The 27,188-nt window shown below is 47.1% G+C and overlaps 1 protein-coding gene across 2 annotated transcripts in view; it reads right to left on the minus strand.

The window, feature by feature from the left end:
* Positions 1-27,188, minus strand: part of LOC119387737 (uncharacterized) — a 70,188-nt gene that overhangs the window by 4,191 nt on the left and 38,809 nt on the right. For both annotated transcript variants that reach the window (XM_037655232.2, XM_037655231.2), the window contains exons 15-18: positions 17,721-17,908; positions 7,608-7,678; positions 4,771-4,853; positions 4,100-4,215 (exon numbers count right to left, since the gene is read on the minus strand). In XM_037655232.2, the coding sequence (XP_037511160.1) occupies positions 4,100-4,215; positions 4,771-4,853; positions 7,608-7,678; positions 17,721-17,908 (458 nt within the window). The remainder of the gene's footprint in view (positions 1-4,099; positions 4,216-4,770; positions 4,854-7,607; positions 7,679-17,720; positions 17,909-27,188) is intronic.

The raw sequence follows: 27,188 nt of genomic DNA on the forward strand, positions 1-27,188 counted from the left end.
ACAATTAAACAAGTGTCGATTACATGAATGCATTTTAATTTTCTTGACGAATATGTAAATCCGGTACTTATTTTGCATAAAACCAGAGTGAAAGTCGCAATATACGTCATTCAAGACTTTGTTCGCAATGTGATCGCAGATCAAGAGCCTCATGTCTTAAGGTGAAACGTGCTCTGAATCCATCCCTTATTACTGTAAAAACTGGAATATAGGTAGAATTATTTTCTAAAAATCAGCCCTAAAAAGTTGACCCCCATCTTATATACCAGTCATTGGCAGAAAAACTTCGCAAGTCTGACCACTATGGGCAACTAAAGTCAACCGCCTCCATCGGCACCGCAATCATCGGCGTCGCTTTGTTTACTACCAGCTACAGTGTTCTAGAAGTTTGTAGTGCGTTCATTGAGTGGCAGAGCGTAATGCACTTCATGTCGCCGCCGACAGGCAGCACGGCTCGCAGCGTCACCTGAAACTTTCCGGCGGGTTGCAGGGCGCTGCTAGAGCATGTTGCTGTTTTGCACGCAAGAAAAGTCAGAGTTATGGTGCGCAACACACAAAGCTTCTCTTCATGCAACTTTTCTGTGAGTTGTGAAGTAAATTCCTGTCGTTGTGACTGATTTATGGAGGCTGGGCGATATTTTAAGTGGCTATGATGAATATGAATGCTCCTGCGTGTAGTTTGGGGCGTTCAAGCTTTTTTTTGTCCTGCTGATCGATACGATTTTCAATGCCCTTTCGTCACTGTGGCAATACTAGCGACTTTACTCCCGCCTTTCAAGCCCCACTATGCTGAATAATAAACACCTCATTTTTTAAATTTATTTGCTTTCGCATATCAACTGGTCTGTGTGACTAACCTACTTAATGTTTTTTTTTCACGAATCAATAATGGGTGGTATCACTTAGCTTTGTAATAAATGCATCCGCACCGTAATCTTAAATTTTTTTTACTTGCAGACATAGATCATACAAGGTTACCAAAACTGGTTGGACTCGTAGGCGACATATACTGGTACTAGAGTTGCGGGTCCAATGAAAAAAATATCAATACATAGTTATTAGGAGTACAACACAAGTAACATACATTACGCACGTACATTTTTATTACACCGTAGAATTGCACCACGAACACTCGACAGCGTCACCTGCTGACAAACTGATTTTATTTACACAAAACCCTGCCTATGTATGCGCAAATGCTGGCCATATCACAATATGCATTAACAATGCATGCATGGTCACTCGTGGTCTAACAATAAACAGCCGATGACAACGTGGATCTAACTGGAGCATCCCAAAAGGAGCCCAATCCCTGTGGGCCTCCCTCGCAACCTAATGACAGCTACTTCAGTCATCCCCTTAAATTTCCTTTTTCTGTACACCGATCTCTATCCAGCTCGTTTCATCCGTCAGTAGTTCTGTGCTTAGGACTTCGATAGCGAAACAAGCAGCCAAGTACCAGAGTTCTTTATCAATTTTTTAGAAGTACCCTGACCGCCCCCTGCTTTACCAAAGCACGAGTATGGTTTTGCTGTCACCGCCCTTGTGTTTTCTTGCTTTTGTTGTTATTGCACTTGACTTTGCGGTCACTCTTAGCTTCGTTGGGTCCAGCTGTTTTTTGTTGTCAAACGCTGCCCCAGAAATTTCTCTGCACGTACGCTGCATGCTCTATGTGCACGACCGCCGGAGGCTGTAAAAAGTGCGTTCCCATCCAGATGCAGCGGCGGGCCATTGCAGTTGCCATTTGCGGATAGACACAGATGCCGATCCTTCAGAAAAACAAGCATACATAAGTGCAGCAAAGCGGCACGCATGGTGCCGGCAAAGGTCCTTCAAATGAATGAATGGCGTGAACATGCGCTGCAGGGCACACACAAATGGAAACAGTAGCTTCTACTACTTGGGTCAGCTTTAAAAAAGAATAAAATGCTAAACCCCCTCCTCCCTCTTTTTTTTTATCCCTTGTTGTGTTATTGTGGTGGCCCCCTCCCCGCCTCCAACTCCACGTTTTGTTGATCCCCCCGGAATTACAGCATAACCGGCGTAACACCAACCAAGGGGACACGCTTCACACTCCACAAGAGAAGTTTTCAGGAGAAACTGGTAGCAGCCCCCTGGCAGGCGCCCAAGCAGTCGACGCGGAGAGGGCCGTGGCGGAGCGGCACAGGGATACGGCAGTGAGCCCACTGCCCCATTCTAATACACTGTACTACCAGCCTTGTGCAGTGGGCGGCCTCATTTCGTGCTTTTGTTGTTGTCTAGTGAATCTATTTGGGCTCCGAGGTGTTCTCGTTCTTGTTCTCGACCGGTGGCCGGCAACAGCTCACCGTAGCATTCAAGAAAACAGCGATAGAGTTCGCGAAGGCACGAAGAAATCTGGTCTGAAGTGTGTGAAAGATGTGTTGGAATGCTAGTGCACATGAACGCGAGCCGGAGCCGTGAGTCACAAACAATGACTGAAAGTTTATCTCTGCAAGGGTGTTCTCGCTGCTCCAATCTCACCGGATACACTTTCTTTGTTGCTTTCTGCAATGCCGGCAGCTCTGGTTACGGCGGCACGTATGGCTATGACCAGGGGGCAGATCGAGTGCACCACAGAAGCATTTGATACTGGCGGACGCTGAAGGATCACGTCACGACACGCAGCGATCAGAAGAAAACTTTGTTTCAGTGCCAGAATGCAGCGTATCTAGAGCTGGAGACGAAGGTTGCACACTTTAACCGGGAGCCGCACTCGCGTCATGATTGCTACCAGGGACCTCAAAGTGTATCCAAATTAATGCTGTCAAGACGGTTGTGACCTTTTATGAAGGTAATGCTTGAGCCCATCTTTGGGCTTTCTGCCATGTGGAACTTACGTGTAAACACACGTGTAAATAAATGGCATTTTCACTGTGCACCATTTGAAATTGCGTGCTTCACGGATAAAGGTGCCTTCTGATACTTTGGCTGTTCCATGTACTTTTTTTTCGATTTTCAGTAGTAAAAGTGGGGGGATCGACCTATATTCTGGTTTATACGGTACATACCATAACCACCAACACTACGCGCACGTGACGATAATTTTTTCGCTGGTAAAATGGCCGCCAACCGATCGCTCGTTCATCATAATTTCACGTAGTTCGCGTGTATCGAGTAAACAAGTTCGCCGCAGCTGCTGAAGCCTTGGTTGCCAACAACACGATTGTGGTCAGATTGTGGATGGCGAAAATGCCTTTCTGAAGGCTCGCAGCCACTTCAGTTGTTCACGAACGCAGTTTTCGCTCCTTTGCGTCGCACATGTGCGGCGCTTTGTGCTTGGTGCACTCCAAGGATCGTCCGAATTAACTGGGTTGCGGCCAAATATGACCAAATTAACGATAGTCTGATGCAATTAAATAATACGCATGCTTGCCAGGACCAGAGAACACGTCACAATCATCCAATTTTTCAGAATTAAGGAGCTTTTACTGTAATTTTTTTCTGCAGCACAATTCTGAATGTACATTTTTGGAATATAAAAAATAAAAATTCACTTAAAAAGAAAGAGCCATTTTAAAGGGTGGCAACGTACCTTGAATTCACAACAATGTGCGTCAAATTTTTATTTTTTGAATGCAGCACATCTCTGATGTTATGATAAATACTGCAGAGTTTAGCTCTACAATGCAGAAGTTAATTTACACTTAAAATACCTATCATTGTCTATTTCATACTGCCCTTTATCACTATCTGTGGGCCACAAAAAAGGTGTATTCTGCAGTTCTTGAACGCATCTAGCACAATCATGAACAGAATTATTGTTCACAGATATAGTCAGGCACAACTTTAGAAATCTGCAGCATTTCCTCCTAATAGGCGGATGCACACAAGCCTGCACCGATGGGCACGCACTCCAGACTGACGTCGCGAGCTGGACAGCTGGTGAGCCCGCCTTTAGAGAACATTGGCGAGTGCATGACCTAGACTATCTCTTTAGTCACGGAGGCCATCGGCTGTCGCGTTACAGCCATCTCAGTGGGGCCTCTCTGGACTTAAGTTGTACCAACCTACCCCGACTTACCAATTGCCTTTAGTAGCAAATACAAGTCTAAGAGCAGGCAAGGCAATCAACACTCACAATTTTTAGGCAGTGGCACAACTGCAATTATCCGGCCGTTGAAGTAGGTGTCATTCAGGTTTAGCGCAGCAGTCTCTGCAGTGTCTCTGTCGGCCACTGTCACATAGGCGTGCGGACTGCAAGATCAGATGAATTCATCACAGTTTACTGTAGTATGTTCAAGTTTCCACTTCACCTTAGTAACATTCTGCATAGGCGAGCTCTACAGTAACTGCACATTTGATTTGATCTGATTCATTGTTTCCAAACACACTTACAAGAGGAGGCAGCGAATGAAGGCACATAGCCCAATGTGCTAAGCGCTGCTACAAGCAGTCAACCACCTGATGCAACGCCATTACATGCAAAATTAAGTAAGGGCAATTCAAAATCACATTTGTGGTCCAACGTCCCAAAGAAATGCAGCTGCTCTGTGGGACAAAGCAGTGGAGGCCTCTAGAATAACTTCAACCACATATAGTACTTTAACCTGCATTTGCATCTTAATTATGCAAGTGTGTTTCCATTCTGGCCCACAAGGGAATACCGCAGCTGAAGCAAGGAATCAAACCCTTGACCTCATGCTCAGCAGAATAAATGCTATAGCCACTGAGTAACTTTGCCTTTATCTTTTCACAATGATACCATTTGTCGATAAGGTCTTCCACAAGTTTCTGCACATGGTCACTTACTATGATCCTAGACCAGAAGAATCACTTTTCCCCATCACTACTTCAATGGGGTCCCAGCTGGAGAAAAGATCGGCAACTTCAGCCTGCAAAAGCAAAGTAAGAATAACAGTAATGAGACAACAATAAGCATGTAAAAAAAAACCTCGAACTGAGTGCACAGGCCTGTTTTGCATTAATATACATGTAAAGACAGACATATGGCTAGTAAAACAATACAAAGCTAAAAGAGAAACAACAGGTTTTCTAGTATTACACTTAGAGTACTTCATTTATATAGAGCTCAACAAAGCAAGGACTGCTTTTCTGTTCTACAATAATGCAGGTGGCCTCCGCATAGGAATGCAATACAGTAGAATTTCAGTGACACTATCACGGCTCGCACAAATTTTTTCATAGTAGCAGTCAAGGCTCATTAGCCTACAAAGTGCTAAAGTGTGGTTGTTGCGAACCAATTTTCACCCTGCAACGATTGATACGAACGGACACTGTCCCGCAAATATGCGCAGCTGCTGCCCACATGGCCGCTGAAGTTGTGGCAGTCACACGCGGGCATGCACGTGCACGCCCCACCGGTGGTTTGTCTGGTTGTCAGCATGGCCCATTGCGCATTGTAACCTCGGAGATGGTGCGCGCAAATTTTGAGGCCTCAATGCGCCTTCGTGTGTCTTCGCTTTCAATCTACAGACGACGTTGACTTCATGCTTTATTTGACCATTTTTGTGAGGTCCTGGCACGTTTTTGTTGTGTTTAAGCCTGCTTGCCTTATCAAAGCAAGCCACATTCGCAACTGGACATCCTACGAAAGGCGGACGAGGACCCAAAGAGGAACTGGACATACTTGGTGAAGGAGTTAAGTCTCGCAACGTCAGTATTATATGATTGTTGGGGAACACATCCCTGCAAACTTTGCCTAGAAGTTTCCCAAATTTTGAGCAACTCCCAATTGTAAGGGCATGGCCATAAATCTACCCAAAGATAGCCACAATTCCACTGCGAAAAGAAAATAATAATAACAAAGAACAGCGGTTCTAAAATTTTCTGGCCTTGGTATATCACATGCAGAACCTCACCTTCTTAGCAGTTCACTGGAATCGCATGGAAAAGCATACTCAGATTGGGAAGGTGCTACTAGATGTAACGGGACACAACACGTTTTGTACATTAATTTCACGTGCATGCAAGCACCGTGTAACTACAAGTACCAGTATAATCGTCAATGTCTAAAAACTTACTGGCAAATCATTCGGAGCTGTCTATGACATTGCTGCAGCCCTGAGAAACAATAAATAAAGACATATGCCAGTTTTCTTTACTCGCATACTTTTGGCATAGTAGTTTTTCGTGTTTTTCAGGGATACCAATTTTGTCTGATGTGAATTTTTTTTCATGATTCCACACGATTCGTATTACCGAGATTCTACTGTATGTATACTCATCAGAACCAAAAGTGTCAATTGTGCATGTTTTGAAATGTATGCGTGATTGTTCCAAATGCACACCTCCAAATTTAAGTCACAGACGAACAGTGCATCAAACACGTGGTCCGAGTACTATCTGAGCAGTAGGAGAGGAAACACACAAGCATGTGATAAATAGCCTTAAAGCCCAATTAGATTGACACTTGAATGGCGCTGTTAAAAATACGGTGGAAAGGGCAACGCTTTTCCATGCACTGTTGTCACTCCCACTACACACACACACACAAACACACAAACGAATGGATGAACAGATAAACAGCGGTCGCCACACTCTGCTTCGTTTTCCTGCCTTTTCGTCACAAGCGTCAACAGCAGTCAGCTGCAGCTTTTTATCAGCAATAGCGAGCCGGGAGTTGCCAGAGTTTAGCGACACCGTAGCGCCCTTTCCACGTTGTTTCAGTCAGCCGCTGACACAAATTGCCCAGTGTCGGGTTCGCAGCTATTTGCCATGCGCTCGCGTGTTCCCTCCCTTAGTGCTCACGACAGTACATATGGGACTCTTGGGAGCTCAGTTGCACTTACATAAACCTCCAAAATACCAGTACCAATTCCATTCCAGCCTATCTTCTTGAACATTTTAAGTAGGGCTCTGTGTTTTTGGAGTTTATTTTTTTTTAATTCGGAGGGTGTTTTTCAGAGTTTATTTCTCATAAATCTCCAATTCTCCAAAATTTGCTGTTTAATTATGCATTATAAGTTTTGCAATGTCTTCTTATTAATGTTATTTCCAATGAAACTACGTTGCATTGTTGCTGATGATTGTTTTTCCGTCCTTTCATTTTTTCTCACTTCCTGTTCACTTACACAGTTAATAAGGTGGTTGATGTGCACTGCTGTAAGCTCGCCAAAGTGTACTTTTGGGGGAGCAGGAACTAGTCAAGCTGCTTCTCAGCTTTTTCTCCCAGCCTCCCTCACCTTCTTGATGAAAAGTAAAGGGCTTATCATTATTATTACCCTCAATACTCCGAAATCTTAGTTAAATGATATCTGAACACGAAAACATGTGAACACACTAAATGTATTTCAGATGTCTGGAAGGTTTGAACACGAAACATTTACGTATGTTCGTATTACAACCTTAAAGCTTGTTGTAATAGATGCAAGCATACCTTACGAGGTTGCTGCCGCTGATGGAAGTGCACTCCTTTCGATTATGATTGTCAGCTTTGAAAATGCCCTTTGAACGTTGAAAATGCTTTTTTTAAAATCGGAGCTTATCGGATAATCCGAATTACGGAGCCCTAATTTTAAGTAAGATACACAGTGCCCATGTACATAAACAGGCAATAGAATGAAAAAGAAACTGAGCTGTCAAACTGCACTACCAGATTCTGAAGAACGTTATTCAAGTAAACTTGCCATTTTTGTTTCAGGTGCAAAGTTTGCAATGCAGAGCACTACTGGAGATGAGTCTGACGAATGGCCGGGATCTGTAAATGGTGACACAGACTTAACAAAAGGAAGATATTGGGGAGCTACAGCCATGTAGAATCCACAACAAAATGTTGAAGTATTCAAAGGAGATCAATACTACTGCCACAGATATAATTCTAAACATTGCAAACCCATTTACAATTGGATTTTGCAATGTACATTGGCTTTTATACACTAATAATAATAATATCTGGGGTTTAACGTCCCAAAACCACGATACGATTATGAGAGACGCCGTAGTGGAGGGCTCCGGAAATTTCGACCACCTGGGTTCTTTAACGTGCACGTTCATGACAAACATCGTGCACAAGTCCACTTTCGTAGAGGCCCGCGCCTTTCCTGCAGCTGCCAGTGCAGAATTAGTTGTCTGGCACCCGCACAAAGGGGAAATAGCAGCCGCGAACTACATTCATCTCCTCACAGCAAAGCTGTGCAAAGCGCTGTCGTCTGCTCGGCTTCCCGCACATACTGTCAGCGGCGCCCGCTAGGTGGCTATCAGTGGCGCCTCTATAGGCGGTGCACAAGGCGTATATTGAACTCGTAAATTATCCCCTTGAAAATCCTTTGTAAAAGTATAAAAATTCGCACGTTTATATCGAACGGTATTTTTACCCGCCATCGGATATATTGAACGCCGCGCGAGTTGGAAGGTGCGCTTCAGCACTCGCTACACCCCGCGACCTTCGCGGCACCGCGCCTCCGCCGACACCCGAAACGCTCGAAAACGTGAGGGCGAGAGGGCTCGGACTGTACTTTTGTTGGGCGCGTTCTCCAACTTGCGGAACGGCTTTTTTTTTTTTCTCTCTCTCTCTTTCTTATGCTTTCTCTGCGTTACCGTCAGCTCGGAGAGCAGGAACGAAGGAGCCGGCAGCCTCTTCCGCCTTTTTCTTTCTTTCATTTTTGTTGCTGTTTTGTGAGTTTTGATCAGCCAACCACAGCCCACGCCTTTCGTAATTGCTCAGCCAACCACAGCTCGCGCCCTTTCATACATCACTGCTGCACTCGCAGGTAGCCAGGTAGCCCGGATAGCCATCGCCGCCATCACGACTGATCGCGAGCGCTTTGTTGGCGGAGTCCACTTCCGTGAGTTTTCGCATACCACCGCATTCCTCTTTTGCGTGCGTGCTGTGCAAAGGTGCTACGGACTGCTTGAATTGATGACTTCTCATGTAGCAATGGCCAGCATCAAGAAGCGCAAGAACCTTGACTTTGCGACAAAGTTGAAAGCCATACAGCGTGTTGAGGCGGGCGAAAAAAGTTCGACGGTGGCGGATGACATCGGGATACCACGGAGCACTATGAGCACCTTGTTGAAGAACAAGGCAGATATCAAGGCAAAGGCGACGGAGCAGTGAACGTCGGGAGCCTGTCGTGTGCACACTCCCGCCCACAGGAAAGTAGAAAAGGCACTCTATGCCTAGTTTTTAGAAGTGCGCGCGAAGAACATTCCTGTGGATGGCCCAATGCTGTTGGCAAAGGCCAAATGGTTTGCCGTCGCACTCGGTGAAGACGATTTCGCCGACAACAGCGGGTGGCTTCACCGATTCAAGCAACGCTACAACATCGTTGGCAAAACCATCTCTGGCGAAAGCGAAGCCGTAAGCAGCCAGGACATCAGCAGTGGATGACGAAAGAGTGGCCAGAAATCTACGCGAAGTTTTCACCCGCGGAAATCTTCAACGCCGACAAGACCGGTCTATTTTGGCAAATGCTGCCGAGCAAGACTCGATGTCCGGGGTAGCACGTGTCACGGCGGCGAAATGAGTAAAGTCCGCGTGAGCGTTCTGCTGGCAGCCCACATGGCTGGGTCTCGGAAGCTCCAGCCCTCTGTGATAAGAAAAGCAAGGGCACCGCGCTGTTTCAAGAACTCTAAGCAGCTCCCCGTTTGCTACGCCTCGAACAACAAGGCATGGATGACGCGTCAACTGTTCACAGAATGGCTGCAGGCGTGGGACGTCGAGCTGGGCAAGTCGGGAAGCAGGCTGCAACGATTTCGTGGAAGCGGACTGCAATGTTCAGGCTGTTTCGAGCCTCGCTGACGAGGACATTGTAGCTGCAATCACAGGGACCCAGGATGCCCAGGCCGACAGCTCAAGTGACGAGGAAGATTGTCCGGACGAGGCAGCGGCTACACACGCGTACTCCGCCGCTGAAGTGGCAGCAGCGTTCCGCTTGATTCGCCGCTGTTGCAGCGACTATTGCACCTGGACAGCCTCAATAAGATCGAGGTCAGCGTCTTCAACTTCATTTCGAAGATGAAGGAGCAGGCCAAGATAAGCAATTTTTTTCACACAAATAAAACATTCTGTTGCATCGTGTATGCAGAATTAGTTGTCAATTCTCGAATGCGCCCATTGTAGATGATCGTCCGCCACTGGTAAGGTCTCGGAGCCTGTATTTTTTGATATTGAATTTTTCATACATCGAACTAATTCGCGATCCCCTTCGAGTTTGATATATTCGTGTTCAACTGTATTACTGTATTTACATGGCAGAGTTAACGCAAACATAATTAAAAGTAATCAGTAATTTGCATTTGCTTGCGTTTCTTCTGTCGTGCCTCCATGAGCATCGTTTGCAGCTTGCCAAAGAGCTCCAGCGCAGCGTCCGAATTCTCATCTACTGAGAAATCCTGCTGTTTCATTGTTTTGAATCTGTAGTAAATTTGCTTTGGTTTGGTTTAGGGGTGTGCGAATATTCGAACTTTCGAATATTTTTTGAATAGTGTTTGCTATTCGATTCGATTCGCACTGAAATTTTACTATTCGAAGTATTCGAACTTCCGGAAAATAAAAACACGGCTTATAATAACGGAAAATAAGTATAAAGACGCTAAATCGGCGTGCAGCGTGCTTGGTCTTGCGTTTTGAAGCACCGAAGTGCGAAACTGCTAGCCGCTTCCACCGATGCCCCGAGCGGTCGCTGCGCGACGAGCTTGCCGGGGGCTCCGCTGCCGATGCGTAAAATGCTCATCTGGGGTTCTGAGGAACCAGCGGGCGATCCGATTTGTTGCTTGCGACGAAACGCACTGTGGTTTCTTCGCTTTCGCTTGTCTGCTAGCGTGATGTTCTTGTCCGCAAAGTTCGGATTCATCTCGTACATCGGTGCCGTGAGCGGAGTTAGACCTAGCCACGACTCAGAGCACTAAGCTCAGTCGCGATCTATGTGGCCGCTGTACCCGATGATTCAAAGTACGTCATGCTCGATCGTGAGTACGAAGGGTCGTACCGCGATGGTCTTCGTCACGAGGTGCGAAATGCTGATAAGCAGAACAGCTTGTCCGAGATGCATGTCTGTGATGTTCGTGACAAGCGCGGCGCACTATCGTAATCTGATGCTTGAGCTTCTGCTTGCAGCTGCCAAACTAAAGCGTAATTATATTCTAAATGATCGTCGACCTGTGAACACAGAACAAGTGCGAATGCGTTACTAAGTAGCGCGATTTTTGACAGCCATGACCTCGCGACGTGCAAGGAGCAGACGACGCTATCCCGGAGCAAGGATCAGACCAATGGCGAGGCGTGCTGGGGCAACATGGTGGATGCAGCCAATCGAAGGCCTCGAAAAGAACTTCAAAAGTTTGCTTTTTGTATGCTTTTTTCTGAATGGAGGACCTAGTTGGAGCGGGAAATTTGAAGACTGAGAAATGCTCTTTCAGACAAGCCCAGGATGGCGGTGCCCGGTTGTGCCGTTGCAGAACTATATATTTTTTTAACGCATTTTTTTTTTTTGCGATTTCCGCAGTAATTCTCGCCACCTCGGCAAGCACAACAATTTTTTTACCGCACTTATATGTAGTTTTCAGTGACGATATTTTGGAATCAGAAAAAGGACTACACAAACTGAAAGTGTCATTTTCGAAAATCGATTTCTTTTTTCTTATTTTTCGCGATACGAAAGCCACATCCTCCCTTAGGAAAAAATCTGTTCTTTGACCATGCTTGTGACTTGTAATTGTTCCTGTCTTGTAAGAACATACTTAAAAATTCTCTGCAGCTTTTTTCTGTAATTTCACTTCAAAGTATTCGAAGAATACTTGAGAAATGTTCGAAAATTATTCGATTCGATTCGCACTCAAAATCTTTATTATTCGAATTTGCTTCACACCAAAAATTTTGCTATTCGCACAGCTCTAGTTTGGTTTTGCAACACAATGTGATCACTCGGGGCTGACTTCTGCGAAGAGCGATGAAAACCAGGCGCTCCCAGTTCGAATTAACTGTTGTGGATACTGATGCGTTCGAATTATTTGGAGTTTTTGCCCATAGAAATACACAGGGCTGGGCCGGGACCAGGGAATCAGTTCGAATTACAGTAAAATCTCGTTACTACGAACATCAGATTAAGGGGAGATGCGGGTCGAAAAAAGCAAGTTTTTCCAAAAATTATCGATTTTTTGTTTTCACCTGTCTCGTTAAGATTAGTATCTCTACTGTTCCGAAAATAAAAATCAAGTCGAGACTCAACATGAAATGCCTTAAAATTGTGTCTAAAGAGCACAAAGGTGGCTGTTAATCTTGAGCGAAAGTGTGACGTCTTCTAGCGCCTCGCGGCCGATAACGCGCGGCCGCTCGCCATTGGAGATCGCATGAGGAGATTTCCAAATAACCACGGTTTCCTGCGCTGCAGACGCTCAAGAAATAATAAAGAAAGCATGCTTTTGCCGCACTTTTCAAGTGCTGCGACTGACTTTTGAATCACGTGGTACGGATCGGGGACCGCCATTGGCCGCTGCGCGCCTTGCGTGTTGCGAAGCCTGCTTGCAGGGTCGGTGTTTCAGCGAGCTACGCAGTTGAACAACGTTTCTCTCGCGTATTTATTTTCATCATGGACAAAGAGAACCGTAGCAAGCGCAGTCACCGGTCAGTGAAGTATCGCTCGGTGAACAAAATTTTGAGGACGCCGGCGCAAATCGAAGCCAAACACTCACCGAACGGCAAGTGCGTCTGCTGCCGCAAGGCCTACCAACGGCGACGGCGATGCCAGTGATGCTTCGGACGAGTTTGCCGCGGCGTTCGAGTATGTCAGTGCCTCTCAAAGAGAAGATCGGACTCTTCGACGACGAAGAAAGATCACGGTAGAGAGAGTCTTCCTTGATCGCTGACACGACAGCATTGAACATACTCGTGATCGGTGCAGTGTGTCCAGCGTGTCACCGTTCGGGCATACGCGTCCGGGAACCAGCTACAAACGCAAAGGCGTCGTTTCTGGAACTACTATGCGAGAACAGTGAGTGCCCCGAAAGTATTCCTTCGATTACGTATACGTTGCGGCGAGTTGCTTCGAGCGAGGAGGCCAGCGTAGGGGCGGCGAGTGACGGACCGATTGCAAGCAGAACCTACGGCAGCGGGAGCTCGTGCAATAGCTACCATGCTCGAAAGAGCTGTGAAGGAGAAACTCATGGCGCTGGCTCATTTTAGTGGCAGTGGCTACTAGAAGAACAATTTACATCTCTTGTGTGCAATTTCGATCAGATTTCGTTACCTCTTTCATAAATAAACATCGAATTTTAACTTTAAACTTCGTTTTTCTCAAAACACACTTTTTGGCAACTTTTTGAGTGTGCCCCTCTTGTTTATAGTACTTCTGGAGCTCCGATCTGCATGAAATTTTGCCCAAATTTTCTCTAAGGTGAGAGGAGTGCAGTTATCTCCTCTGAATCTCAACATTATTTAAGCATATTAGAAAATTTGCAAGTAATCATTTACTGGGGTGTGGGAAATAATGAATTTTTCATGTTTGAATTTTTCATGTCTAGTAAATATTTTCTATGCACTTTCTGGATAGTTTTCAGCACTCTACAGTTCAAATGGAACAACATGAGCCATTAATTGTCAAAATGTATGGAAGTTTAAGGATCGAAAAAGGGGGGTTAAAAGGCTTATGTTTTACACATTTGTCATGATGCAGAACAAAAAGTAGGCAACTTGCAAGAAAACTAATTATATATTTGAAATCAGCATAAAATTACCTACAAATAGTTCAAGTTTCGTTGCTCTAGGATGAATATTAAAGAAAAAGTGTCTTCGACCCCCCCCCCCCATCTCCCCTTAACGAAATTTCCAGATTAATGATTTTTTTTTTTAAATCCCCGCCAAAATGCCTATATTGCCAATGTAAAAAACTTTCAGTACTACGAATTTCAGAATACCGAATATTTCAGATTAACGCACGTAATTTAACCTCGAAATCAACAAGATGCTTCGTTATTACGAAGTTCCATGAATGTTTTGGTACAGAAATCACTGAAGCTTACACCTATCATCATCTGCAGCAGATATGAGCCCGGAAACCCGCTTCAATAGGTGCAGCCCCATCAGCGTCGACATCAACGCGAGCGTCACCAACTGGTCAAACTAGTCAAACCAAATCAAACAACGTTGTAGGCTTAGTCCCGCTGTTGCCGCTGTTCTCACCCCTTTCCAGTTGCTGTCCTTTGGAGCTGCGAAGTTGAGATCGTGTTGTGCGGTCGCTTTTCTGGCAATGAGTTCTCCTGGCCACAGCGTTAAAAAGAAGCGACGCTAATTTTCGCTCAAGGAAAAAGTGGACATTCTGACGGAGCTGAATGCTGGAAAAAAGCAAGTGGACATATGCAGGGAGCGTGATATCGCGCCGTCAACAGTGGCAACGATACTGAAGGATCGGGAGAAGATCGTGAAATTACATCGAGAATCACAGCTGGCTCCCTCAAGAAAACGTTTGCGGCTGGGCAACTACCAAACCGTCGACGACGCCGTCCTCACATGGTTTAAGGATGCCAGACAACACGGTGTGACCTTGTCAGGCCCTATTATTCAAGAAAAGGCGCGACAGTTGGCGGTCGCTTTGGGCACCTCCAACTTCGACACAAGTGCCGGATGGCTCTATCGGTTCCGGCAAAGGAATGGCATCATGTGGCAAGTCGCGTGCGGGCAAGAAAAGGCGGCCGATGCCGAAAGTGCGATTGCCTGGCAGAACGAGCGCTTTCAGGAAATCGTCGAGTCGTTCAGTCCAGATGACGTTTTCAACGCCAACAAAATGGCGTGCTTTTATCAGCTGTTACCTGATAAGACAATGAACTTTAAAGGTGAAAAATGCAGGGGCGGAAAAATATTGCGTCTTCGCGTGTCAGTGCTCTTCTGCTGCAACGCCACAGGCACGGAAAAACTCAAGCCTCTTGTTATTGGCAAGTCCGCCAAGCCTCGCTTCTTGAAAAACGTTGTCTCGTTGCCTTGCGACTATCGGGCAAATAAGAAAGCGTGGATGACGCGGGAACTGTTCACGCAGTGGCTGCTGCAGTTCGACAACCACAATGAAGAAGAAACAAAAGAAGGTTCTCCTAATCGTTGATAACCACTCGGCACATATGGTGAACGTGCGTTTGAGCAATGTGTAGCTTGAATTTCTGCCCCCGAATTGTACGTCTTTGCTCGAACCTTTAGACCAGGGCATAATAAGATGTGTGAAGGCCGAATTTCAGAAGCGACTTGTGCAGCGTCTTCTCATTAACATACGACTGAAGCTGCCCACGGAGGTCAACATCCGTCAAGCCGCAGAAATGCTGACAGGGTCGTGGTGGAACGTCAAGGCAAGCACCATTAGCAACTGCTGGCGAAAGGCAGGTCTTGAGGCTTCGCTTACGCCGCAAGACTATGCCACGAGACTGCGATGACGAAGTGGAGCTCGACCCAGAGCTTTGGAATGAGCTTACCGAGAAGCTCCCGCTGCGGTAACCTTCGAGGATTACGTAGACAGTGACTACGCAACGGCTACGTCCGCAGAGCTCACCTGCGAAGAAATCGTGAGTCGAGTGCATGAGCAAGATTGCTGTAGCAGTGACGAAGACGACGCTGGAGATGCAGAGTCTGGGACAACGGAAAAGAATATTCCAGCTCGGATGTTGTGGTGTTCCTTGAGAAGACCCGATCGTACCTCGGGTGCTGCAAGGATGTACCCGAAGACATCCTTAGGAAGGTTGCGGACGTGGAGGCATACATGCACCAGCGCCTGCTTTCTACTCGCCAGAAGAAGATTAACCGACTTTTTTAAGGGGAGATGCTACTCGAAGACACTTTTTCTTTAATATTCACCCTAGAGCAATGAAACTTGAGCTGCTTATAGAACTTTTTATGCTGATTTCAAATATATAATTAGTTTTCTTGCAAGTTGCATACTTTTAGTTCTGCAACATGACAAAGTGAAACACTGAAGCATCTTGCCCCCCCTCTTTTCAGACCTAAACTTCAATAATTCTTTACAATTGATAGTTCATAATGTTTCAAATAAAGTGCGGAATGCAAATAACTAATTAGGAAGTCCATACAAAATATGTACTAGACGTGAAAAATTTTAACGTTGGAAGTTCATATTTCTCCTACCCTAGTGAAAGTTTACACAACTTTTTTTTTATTTTATAATAAGAATATCGAAACTTAAACAAGATAATTGCATTTCTCGTACATTGGAAAAACTTTGTGAAAAATTTCATGCAGATCTGAGCACCAGAAGTACCCGAAAAAGGAGGGGCACATTGACAAAAATGGCAAAATTTGTGTTTTGAGAAAAACGAGTTTTAAAGTCAAAATTGCATGTTTATTTATCAAAGATGTCATTGAATGCAACGAAATTTGTACACAAGAAAGAACAATCCTCCTTGTAGTGGCCACTGCCATTAAAATGCGCCAGTACCATAGGTTTGGCCCTCACGGCTCTTTCGAGCTGACTCCTCGACAAGAGATTTTTTCTTCAGCGCACGCCGACAGGCCCTTGCTTCTCCTGTTAGTTTTTGAGACATTTTTTTTCTGGCGTGTGCTGTCCCGTGATGTGCCAAGAGCAACCAGATCATGAGACGGGAGCACGCCAAGCTCTTCCAGAACACGTTCAAAACTGGAGTGCCCTCGATTAAACCAACATGTTCAATGCTGTCATATCAGCAATCAACGAAGACTCGTCGTCCTGCGATTTTTCTTCGTCTTCGAAGAGTCCGATCTTTTTCTGGAGGCACACACATATTCGAATGCCGCGGCAAACTCGTCGGACGCATCGGCGTCACTGCCACTAAGCCTTGCGGCAGCAGACGATCTTTTCGTGGTTTGAGTGTACGGCTTTGATTTGCGCCGGCGTCCTCGAAATTTGTGCGTCGCGTGAAACTTCACAGGCCGGTGACCGCGCTTCCTACGGCTTTCTTCATCCATAACGGATAAGCACTCGAGAAAAGCGTTGTTCAGCTGCGCTGCTCGACGAGACACGGATCCTGCAAGTAGGCTTCACAGCACACACAGGCGCGCAGCGGCCAATGGCGGCTCCCGATCCGTACCACGTGATTTAAAGCCAGTCGCGGCGCTCGAAGAAGGCGGCAAAAGCGTGCTTCTCTTTATTATTTCTTGCGCTGCAGCAGCGCGGGAAACTGTTGTTATTTGAAGAGTGAGACTCAGCTCTTCGCCTCATGCGGTCGACAATGGTGAGCGGCGGCGCATTATCAGCGGCAAGGTGCTCGAAGATGACACACTTTCGGCCTTTTGACAGTCACCTTGTGCTCTTTAGACGCAATTTTAAAGCATTTCCAGTTGAGTCTCGACATTGATTTTTTTTTTCAGAACAGCAGAGGTACTAATCTTAACCAAACAGGCGAAAACAAAAAATCGATAATTTTTTAGAAAACTCGTGTTTTTCGACCCGCATCTCCCCTTAAGCAGTAAATTGTTTCCACTCAGTGCCCAGTGTTTTCGTTCATTGTTTACGCCCCAACACATGCACCTCCTGCAAAGGTACGCTTTTTTCGCTGTTCTGTTACATTACCGACATCATTTTTCAGTACTACGATATTTCAGAATAATGAATTAAATTCGGCGGTCCCGTGAAGTTTGTTGTAATGAGATTCTGCTGTAACTCTAAGTTCGAATCAACGAGCTTTTACTGTAATAACTTCAACGGAGATTGTTCACACTGCCGCAGTGAATAAAATCTCACAAAACAGGAAAGCTGCCTCGTAGGTTAAAGAAGTTGTCTATTATTAAATGTAACATGACCAGGTACTGCAGGACACATAATACCACATACTATTACTGCCAGTGGCAGGGGCATTGGCAGGAGCTGTGTTGGTCTTGGGAACAGGTTGGGCTTGGTTGCTGCCATCCCTCTTTGAAGGCAGGCCAATAAATAGTTTGTGATCTTGAAAAGTAAAGCCCTGCATCTCCTGCAAGGCTTTGTTGAAGGCAGCCTGTGATGACAGGGTGACAAAGGCATACCTAAAATGGAGGAGAAAGTTATTATAAACGAGTGCATCAATCTCTCCTTGCAATGATGAAAACAACGCACCTCATGGCGATTATTGCAAGTTTGTAAACTGCCAACCTTGGAATATAAAAAGTACTACAGTTGAAGCTGGAAACTACTAAAACACAGTTAATCCTCAATATAACAAAATTCTCAATGTAGCGATGTATTTACACTTTTGTAACTTTGCGTACATAGAATACAATCTATTCTCAATAAAGTGTGTTTATCTACGATTTCAATACTATATACAGTGAAAGCTCGTTACTACGTACCTGCCGGGAACGCGGCATAACTACGCACTAAACGGTAATACGCTTTAACCACCCAGTACAAGTTTGCATCTCCTGACATGCACCATCCCCGCCAACAAGGAAATAAATAGTGCCATAGCAAATATTGCGTAAAGTACCCACCACAAAGCCTTTTCTTTATTATTGCCAAAGTGCAGAAAAGATTTTGGCACACTAGCGCACGACCGTCCGATAGCGTGTGGTGGCGACGCCAAGGAGCATTTCGAAACTATTACAGGGTCTGGGATACGCAGCGACTGACATAGTGGCAAAACGGGCAGTATCGGCTTTCTGTTATACATGTGTACACGTCTGTACCGCAATCTGCTACTAAGCAAAAACTGACGAAGTTTCATTGAAACACGGTACGGCCGCGTGGAGCCGAGCGTCTCCTGGCTAGTTGCGTGCAGCACATTGCCTACATATTCGGCTCGTACTGTCTCTGCCGGGCCGCTTGCTGTACCACACGCGCGCATTTCCCGTGGTAGTGTTTTCATACACACTTCGCTCCAGACCGCGCACAGATACAGCAAGTAGCTTGTTGGGTTAACGCGGCAACGACGAGTTTCCTACAAACGATGTGCGTTTGGGTTGTCGCCTAATAAAAGCATGCAGTATTCGCAATGCCCACGAACTATAGGTGGCGCTCCGTGCTTTTCAAGATGGCGCCAGGAGGAGGGTCAAGCCGTTTGTTAGCATAGGAACAGATAGGACGTGCGGACGTACGACCCGTGCTGCTTTCACCGGATGAAGTCATGAGCTGCGCTGAAATGGATATGAGACTAAAATGCTTTCCTAAACCATGGAAAGTGCTAAGTACTCGACACCTAATTATTTGCTGCGGTGTGAAAGGTTATATTTCAGCTCCGTTACCGTGCATAACGATGCTTTGCGAAATCCTGTGCGTGCTACATAAAACTGCATGAACTAGAACTTACGTATGAGCTGAACGGCACTCCGAGGTTGTACGTGCCGAGCCTGCCTGACGGATTTGCCGCAGTAGTAGGCCGCCAGCGAGTAGCGCCAGCGCTGCTACACGGGACCGCACGGTTAACGTGGTGATGGTTTGCAAACATAATACGCCGTCGTCATTACTTGCGCAGTCGGGAACGCGGAGTTACGTCTTCAGCGGAACACAAGCATTTCACATCCCATTCAGTAGCGCTTGTGTCACCGCCATGCTGAGACTCTAGCCGTGTGCATGCAATTCACTTCACTTGCATGTTGCAGGTTCTATCAGCACGATCGAAACATGAATATCGAAAAGAATGCACACGTATGCTTCCGCAACAGCGAAGAAGTTAGCCGAGAGGCGTGCATTGCGGCCGTGACTGCACGTTCTATCGTTATAACCATTTCGCTTCGCTGGTCGAGCTCGAGCGTGTTGGCGGCATGCGGCGCTCCATAATATCCACAATAATTGATACATGCAATGCACAAGAGGAACTATGCTTTTATTTTGATCTCGCTCTAGGACATTATACATTAAATACAATCAAAGTGACTTACGAGCGTGAAAGAACATTAACGCACGAGGGGACGTGAAGTGCAACTCGCTCCTCGTGAGTTAGCAGCTGATCGTTCATCGTCGCTGTCACTCTCGGTGCTTTCACAGTCTTCAACGTCCAGTGAAAAATCCTAGTCCTCAAGATGGTTTCTTTCAACATCACTGCTGAAAGCAATCTGAAGAATTTCCTCCGCCGAACGACTTCGACCACTCCGCGTCACCACGTTTACAATTAGAGAGGCGTCTGGGTGTCTGGGCGTGAAGAACACTCTGCTCTCAGACCGGTCAACAAGCAAATCGCTTGCAGTGTACTGCCACCTACCAACAAACGTACAAAAACAAGCGGCGCAGCGCTGGCTATGAAATATGAAACCAACACACTGCCGAAGGACGGCGTGGAAAGCGTTCGCTCCACGAAAGGCGTCGAGCAGACGCATCGCTCGCACGATTCGTAACAGCGCTTTGCTGACAAAGGATAGAGGTATCGCAGTATCGCCAGCTTGAGATCGCTGAGTTATACAAAAGCACATCGCGTGCCCGCGGGACCTCCCGCGTACAGTGTTATGGGATTCATGCACTACAAGAAACACTGACCAATGCTATATGCAAGTAAAACAGGGTGAGCTTCAACTGATTATGTCAGACGATAACATTTAACTAACCTGCGTGGCTACAGAAAGCCTCGCGAAGCTGATAGTATGTGTACGCTGTGGGCTATAGCATTGAAAGTGCGAGTTGCCACGTATTTTCACGAAAACTTCGCGTCTCGCAAGAACGAATCAGATTTCCTGTGTCACGGAGGGCCCGGTTTGGTCATTGATGCAGGGAACATGCAAAGTCGTAGTGTTCTTTTCTTGCCAACGCGTTAACACTGAGGCTAGCACAGCTGAACAAGGGAGCGACTGCGTAGTGCTGCCATTTTGTCGTCTACTAACCCTCCTCGAGAGGACGCTCCTGAATTCCGCTTGGCGGCGCGACAGTCTATGGGCATTGCGAATAGTTACAACAGCGCTACACTTGCTGTATTGTATACGTGCGTTTAGAGTTGTGGGATGCTGTGTCGATGGAAGGACGCATCCCAACATAAAACGTAACAACTGTTTATTAACGGAGTAGCAGCAGCGGGGCAAGCATACCGACGCTGCGCTCAGTCGGGTAGCGAAGGAATCATTACTTCCGAGCTTGGCAGCTTGGTTTTAAAGCCACCGTCGGTGACGTAAGCCTCTGGTGACGCTGCAGTGGCGCTGTCCCTTATCGGAGGCGTGGTGTAGCATGAAGCCGTGTCACACCAGGCTAGATAGTGACAAGGCGGAGGCTGTGCCAGTTTGTGCGCAGTGTGTTGCCCCATCACCCCCCCGCGGAGTACAGAGCCCTCAGGGTCTGTAGAAATCTGGGAGGCGTACCAGACGTCCAGAGCGTGTTGTGACCGGAGCGGGCTGCGACGTCGGCGGCTGTGGATCTATGCCTGCGGATGGAGTGGCGCTGCCCGGTTCGTTCCCAGCAATGTATGCGGGCTTGAGCCGGTCAATCGAGACGCGGACGTCGTTCCGGTTCAGCGCAGAGTGAAACTTTTGTTGTCGCGATGGACGACCAGGTAGGGTCCGGCATAGGGTGGCTGGAAAGGCCTGCGGACAGTGTCGTCGCGGAGGAAAGCGTGCATGCACGATGCTAGCTCCTTGAAGACGAAAGGTGTAGGCTAGCAGTGGTGGGCTGCAGGTGACGGGCGTAAGGCGGCGATGGTGCGTCAGAGCCGGGCGACGAAATCGGTGGGATCTGACGTCGTAGTGCTGGATGGCTGTGCAGCGAGAAATTCACCTGGGAGACGGAGTGGTTCCCCGTAGACGAGCTCTGCTGGTGTAGCGTGGATGTCCGGCTTGAAGGTGGCGCGAAGACCGAGGATGACGGCTGGGATGGCCTCGAGCCAGGTTGAGTCCGGGTGGCACATAATGGCTGCTTTGAGTTGTCGGTGGAAACGCTCGATCATTCCGTTGGCGCAGGGGTGGTAATCGGTGGTCCTCAAGCGTTCGAAACTGACGGTCAGCCCGAGGAGCCTGAAAAGGTGCGACTCGAACTGTCGTCCTTGGTCGGTGGTTACGCAGCGGGGGGGCGCCGAAACGAGCAATCCAGCCGGTGAAGAAGGCCGAGGCGACGTCTTCCGCGGTGATTCCCTCGAGGGGCCATGCCTCGGGCCATCGAGTGTACCGATCAATGGCGGTGAGGCAGTAGCGGTAGGGGCCAGCCGGGGGAAAGGGTCCTATGATGTCGAGGTGGACGTGCTCAAACCGACCAGAGGGCTGAGGGAATGTTCCGAGTGGTGACGTGACGTGCCTGGTGACTTTAGTGCATTGGCATTGAATGCAGGAGCGTGCCCAGGTGCGACAATCCCGCTGCATGGAGGGCCAGACGTAGCGGTCAGCCACGAGGCGTGTCGAGGCGTGTATGCCGGGATGGCTGAGGTTGTGGAGCTGGTTGAAAAGACCACGCCCTATCGGAAAAACTACCCTAGTGGATACTGGAAAAGGTGCTGGATATAGTGGAAATAATGCTGGGTATGCTGGAAATCATGGTGTTTATAGTGGACAGTGGTGGGTGGCATGGTGTAAGTTAGCTGGGTAAGGTGGGAAGGATGGTGGACGATGGTGGAGAGTAGCAGCAAAATACTGGGTAGGGGTAGGAGACAGCGCCCACTATGGCGCGAATGGTGGAAAGCAGCGAGGGAATGGTGGGTGAGGAAAATGATGGTGTACCATGCTGCACCATGCTGGAGAAGCTGCGCCAAACACCGTCATTATACTCGAAAGCAGTGGCAACTATGATGAGTATAATGTGAAATATCATTGCAGTGCAAATGAACGGCATTTTGAGCGAGTTGGTAATGCCTAATGGAGCAATGTAAAACTCAATAGACAGGATCGAACTTGTTTTGTATTTGTAATACACCCCTTGTGAGCATGCCTTTTCTTTATTTCTTATTGACTGATATGAAATAAATCTATATTTTTGTGGTGAGTGGTCGAGCCCCTTGAGCTTTCGTTTTCAATGCTACATTTGTTTGCAGTACCTGTTGTATTGATCGCGCAAAAATGCTCAAGAGTGTATTGCCTGATTATTAGTAAATTTTAATACCATTTTCTTGGCTGAGAATATTGGTTCGAGCACGAAGAAAAAGCAAAATTAGTGATCACTGGATAGCATTTAATTTTTGGACTTCCGTGGGATGTACCTACCCGAGACTACGCCTGTTGCGCTTTAACATTCGCGCTGAATTTGCTGCTCGCTCACATTTATGATAAGGCTGAAAGTAAACATCAATATCATGTGCGCTACGGATGTAAACGTTGAGAAAAAGGTCCGTGAAATGCATGCTGCAACCGAATCACCTCGTGTAAACAGATTGACAATGTACTGTATTGCAAAAACAATTTGCGGCTTGAGCCGAGAACCTCATTTAGACGGGGGCATGGTGCAAAGCACAGCCATATACTTAGATTTTGGCAAGAGCCTCAAGTGGTCGAAATTTCCGGAGCCCCCACACTACGGCGTCTCTCAAAATCATATCGTGCTTTTGGGACGTCGTCAAACCCCAGCAGTTATTATTATCTGAGCCGAGCAGCTGCTTCCCAGCTCCCTCCTCCTCGCTGCACTGGTAGCGCCTTACAACCTAGCCTCCAAAATTAATGTCTACTGCCTGTCTCTGAGGCCGTGTTCGCCATAGGCGCTGTCTCAATGGCGGCGGTGACGTCACGTCCGACAGCGTCGGAAGTGAAATTGGTTTAGGCCGTGGCCACTGGCGTCGCCGCTGTCGTCCTCCCAGATTTTTCTTTCCTGACATGGCGGCGTGCTGCTTACAACGTGGTCATGGCGTGGTGATTGTGTTTGTGCTGATGCGGTTGATTTTCGTGCGTGCCCGTGCTTTGTGTTTTATGTTGCGGTCATTGACTTAGGCGGAACATCTTGAATCAGTATGATGCGCGGTACACGGCACACTTAAGTGAGCTGCAGGCGCCAGCTTCCCAAGTACGATTCCTTTGTTGGTGATCATCATCGATGAAGAGTGCCGGAATAGTTTCTCGCAACGCGCGCTGTGGCATGGAGAATCGACGTCACAGTTCGTGCACATGGGAACTCACCATATTGCCTCTAGACCGACGGATGCCTGCAAACGGGGTGGTCAGCCAACGCCGACTCGTCACATCACCTGAAGACCGGCGGACGTCGCAACGTGTGCGCTGCATGTTTTCTTGAGAAAGGTAGGTGGCTGTGAGTGCTACTCTGTGCACGTTAAGCATTATTATTGCTGTATGCGTATTGCCAAGGGATATTGAATACGATGGTGTTGAATGTATTTGCAGTTGTGTTGAAGCTGCTCCCGCCCGACGTTTGTGAACAGCTTAATCGCTACTGTTACAAAGTGCTTGGATATGTGAGACGGGCGCACTACCCGCCGTAAAACTGAAAGCATAGATCAAATTTTCGACAGAAAGGCTGTCGTCTTACACGGGTATTTAACAATCGTCACTGCACTTGTAATAACCAAACTAAAAAAATTATTGCTACTGCCACCGGGTTGTGCTGTGACTGGGAATCGGTGAGGCGCGATAAATTTCATTTGGTGATGCAATAAACAACACTGATTATGCTAACACCCTTGTGCACTCATAAGTTTTTACGTCGGAAATAACGAGAATTTGTTCAGAATCCGCCCCTGAAGGACGATATAATGTGGTAGGCGGGCTTGTGGGGAAGGCGGAATGGGGTGGGGGTTCGGCACTGCAGCGCTAGCGTCAACTGGCCGGCTGTGTATCCCCGTTGGCTGGCCGCCGGCATCGTCCAATGTGGATTTCTTTTGCCGCAACGTTTGAAAGTTTAGGCTGTGGTTTCGGTGTTTTTTTTTCTCTTGCTCAACGCGGGCTAGCGAATCGCGCGTTCATTTTGCGAGGGGTAGGTTAAAAGGACCGACAACTGCCCAGAACATGAAATGAGATGACTGCACTGATAGAAAGATTGTCCGTCGCATTGACTCAAACCAACCCTGTTTATCTCGTGAGACGTGGATTTATATTTTTATTTCTTCATTGAAAGTCGCGAAAAATGACCTTTGGCGCCTCTGGCGGCAAAATCATACACGGTCCGATGAAGCCGGTCACGTGACCATTGATTGGTGTATGCGTTCGATGACTTTTCTGTTAGTACTGAAATATTGTTCATTTCTTTATATTAACCGATATTACTCCATAAAAATGCACATATAGGCCTGCGTTAGTTGTATGCAACCAAGTGGCGCTGCCTTCGCTTGGTGTAATGATCCCATGCCGCGAAAAGCTATCCATGACACAGGCGCAGGCAACCTTGTTCGCAGGCGCGCACAACGCTGTACAAATACCGAGAAGGTGTATAAAGCCACATCATCTCATTGTAACAGCTTGCTATTTTCAAAAATGGCTGGAAAGCTTGAAATAAAGGTGGTTAAGCATAGCTACAGTAACTCCTGCGAAAGCAGAACAACGACAGCTTTCACAAGGACTAGCGGCATTGCTATCAATTCTCAGCGTTGCTGGAGCAAGCCTTCATGCGTGTTTGGAGCCTTTCAGATCGAAAAATACTGCTTATAAAATAACTACGTGCTTTTAGGATAAACCACTGTAGCTACAAACGCTACGAAGGGTAAGCTTCCTGTCGCGCCGTAAAAAACTGGGTCGAGAGAAATCAGTTGTCGGTCCCTTTAAGTGCCGCGAGAACTGACCCACTTGTGGTTTTAATAAGATTTATTTCAAGGGCAACCATCACGTGAACGCTGCCGACCTGTTTCGAGGGCAAGTAATTGTCCCCGCACGGAATGCCGGCACTATTTCGCTTACAGCAACTCGCGAAAAAATAATATAACAGCCGGTAGTACCTCACCAGCTGTAGACATTTGTAGTGCAATTTTACTGTATTAATTCAAAAGTCACTTAGTCGGAAGTTCAGCAGACATGTATAAACTGCGCGAAGACGAGGGAAGCCCAGAGAACACACACACGGTGCGCTTCGTGTGTGTCTGTTTATTTCTGTCTTCTAACGTGTTGTCTTCGCCCAGTTTAAAGGTGTCTGCTGTATCTATGAACCAACTAGCCCAACAACATGCCATACTTGCAACAAGGACTCACTATAGTATCCATTTATTTCATTGAAAGGTGCAGTGTAAGACGCATCAATATATTGATTACTAAACAAATCATTTATATTTTTTAATGATGCTTTTTAAATATTTTTCAGGTTGCTTGGAGAAATGCATCTCTTTGTAGCCGCTTTAATTATAGCCACCGAGGAACTACCGTGATGTCGTGGTGAGGGTCTTCTACAAGGGTTTTCTGCAGAAGCTGCTCGTCGAGGCAAAGGAGTAAGCATAACGCCAAGAAATGTAGAAAAGGGTATAAACTTATTCACTGAGCCAGTGTGTTTTTCGCTTAGTGCAAACATGGTATTATTGTGCCTGTTTTGCCTGATAACACATTTGGAACCAAAGCTGAGCGTTACCAATTGGTTTTCTGTGGTTAACCTGTATGCCTTGTGTAACAGGCAAATATGTTTTGAAATATAACTGAAATAGCATTGAAAGGGAATTAGTTCATTGACAAATATGCCCGCCATCTCCGTACCTGTCACATACCTTGTACACAGCATAATTTCTACCCACCAAGGCTACCGTCCACCATCTGCCCACCTAAATTACTGTCCACTATCCACCCACCTTGTCCACCATCCACCACCGTCCACTATCCACCCACCACTGTCCACTATCCACCCACCAACGTCCACCATCCACCACCGTCCACTATCCACCCACGATCCACCACCGTCCACCATCCACCCACTACATTAATCCACTATAATTGTGGATGGTGGTTTCCACCATGTCCACCATTTGACTTTTTCCAATAGGGCGGCGATGGGACAGGGGTACATAGGGCCTGCTTCGTCCTGTCGACATGTCGCAACAGATTGTGGTTGTCGACCCTGGGATGGGGACTTGTTGCAGCTGAAGTGAGGACCTGCCCTTGAGAAGTTCCTGCAGTTCGGCGTCAGTAGTCTGAGCCTCGGCGAGGGCGTCCGCTGTTATCTGCACCAAGCTGATGGCTGCTACACGTGAAAGCGCGTCGGCGACAACGTTGTCTTTCCCACTGACATGTTGGATGTCGGTGGTGAACTGTGCAATGAACGAGAGTTGGTTCTGCTGTACAGGCGGGAGTTTGTCGCGACGTTGAGAGAAGGCGTAGGTAAGGGGCTTGTGGTCGGTATAGATGGTGCAGTTCTGTGCATCGAGAATACGGCGAAAGTGTTGCACTGCTTCGTATATTCTCGAAGCACAGAACTGGGGCTGGCCCCTACCGCTACTGCCTCACCGCCATCGATCGGTACACTCGATGGCCCGAGGCATGGCCCCTCGAGGGAATCACCGCGGAAGACGTCTCC

The sequence above is a fragment of the Rhipicephalus sanguineus genome, chromosome 3 (assembly GCF_013339695.2).
Source record: "Rhipicephalus sanguineus isolate Rsan-2018 chromosome 3, BIME_Rsan_1.4, whole genome shotgun sequence".
In the NCBI taxonomy this organism is placed as follows: Eukaryota; Metazoa; Arthropoda; class Arachnida; order Ixodida; family Ixodidae; genus Rhipicephalus; species Rhipicephalus sanguineus.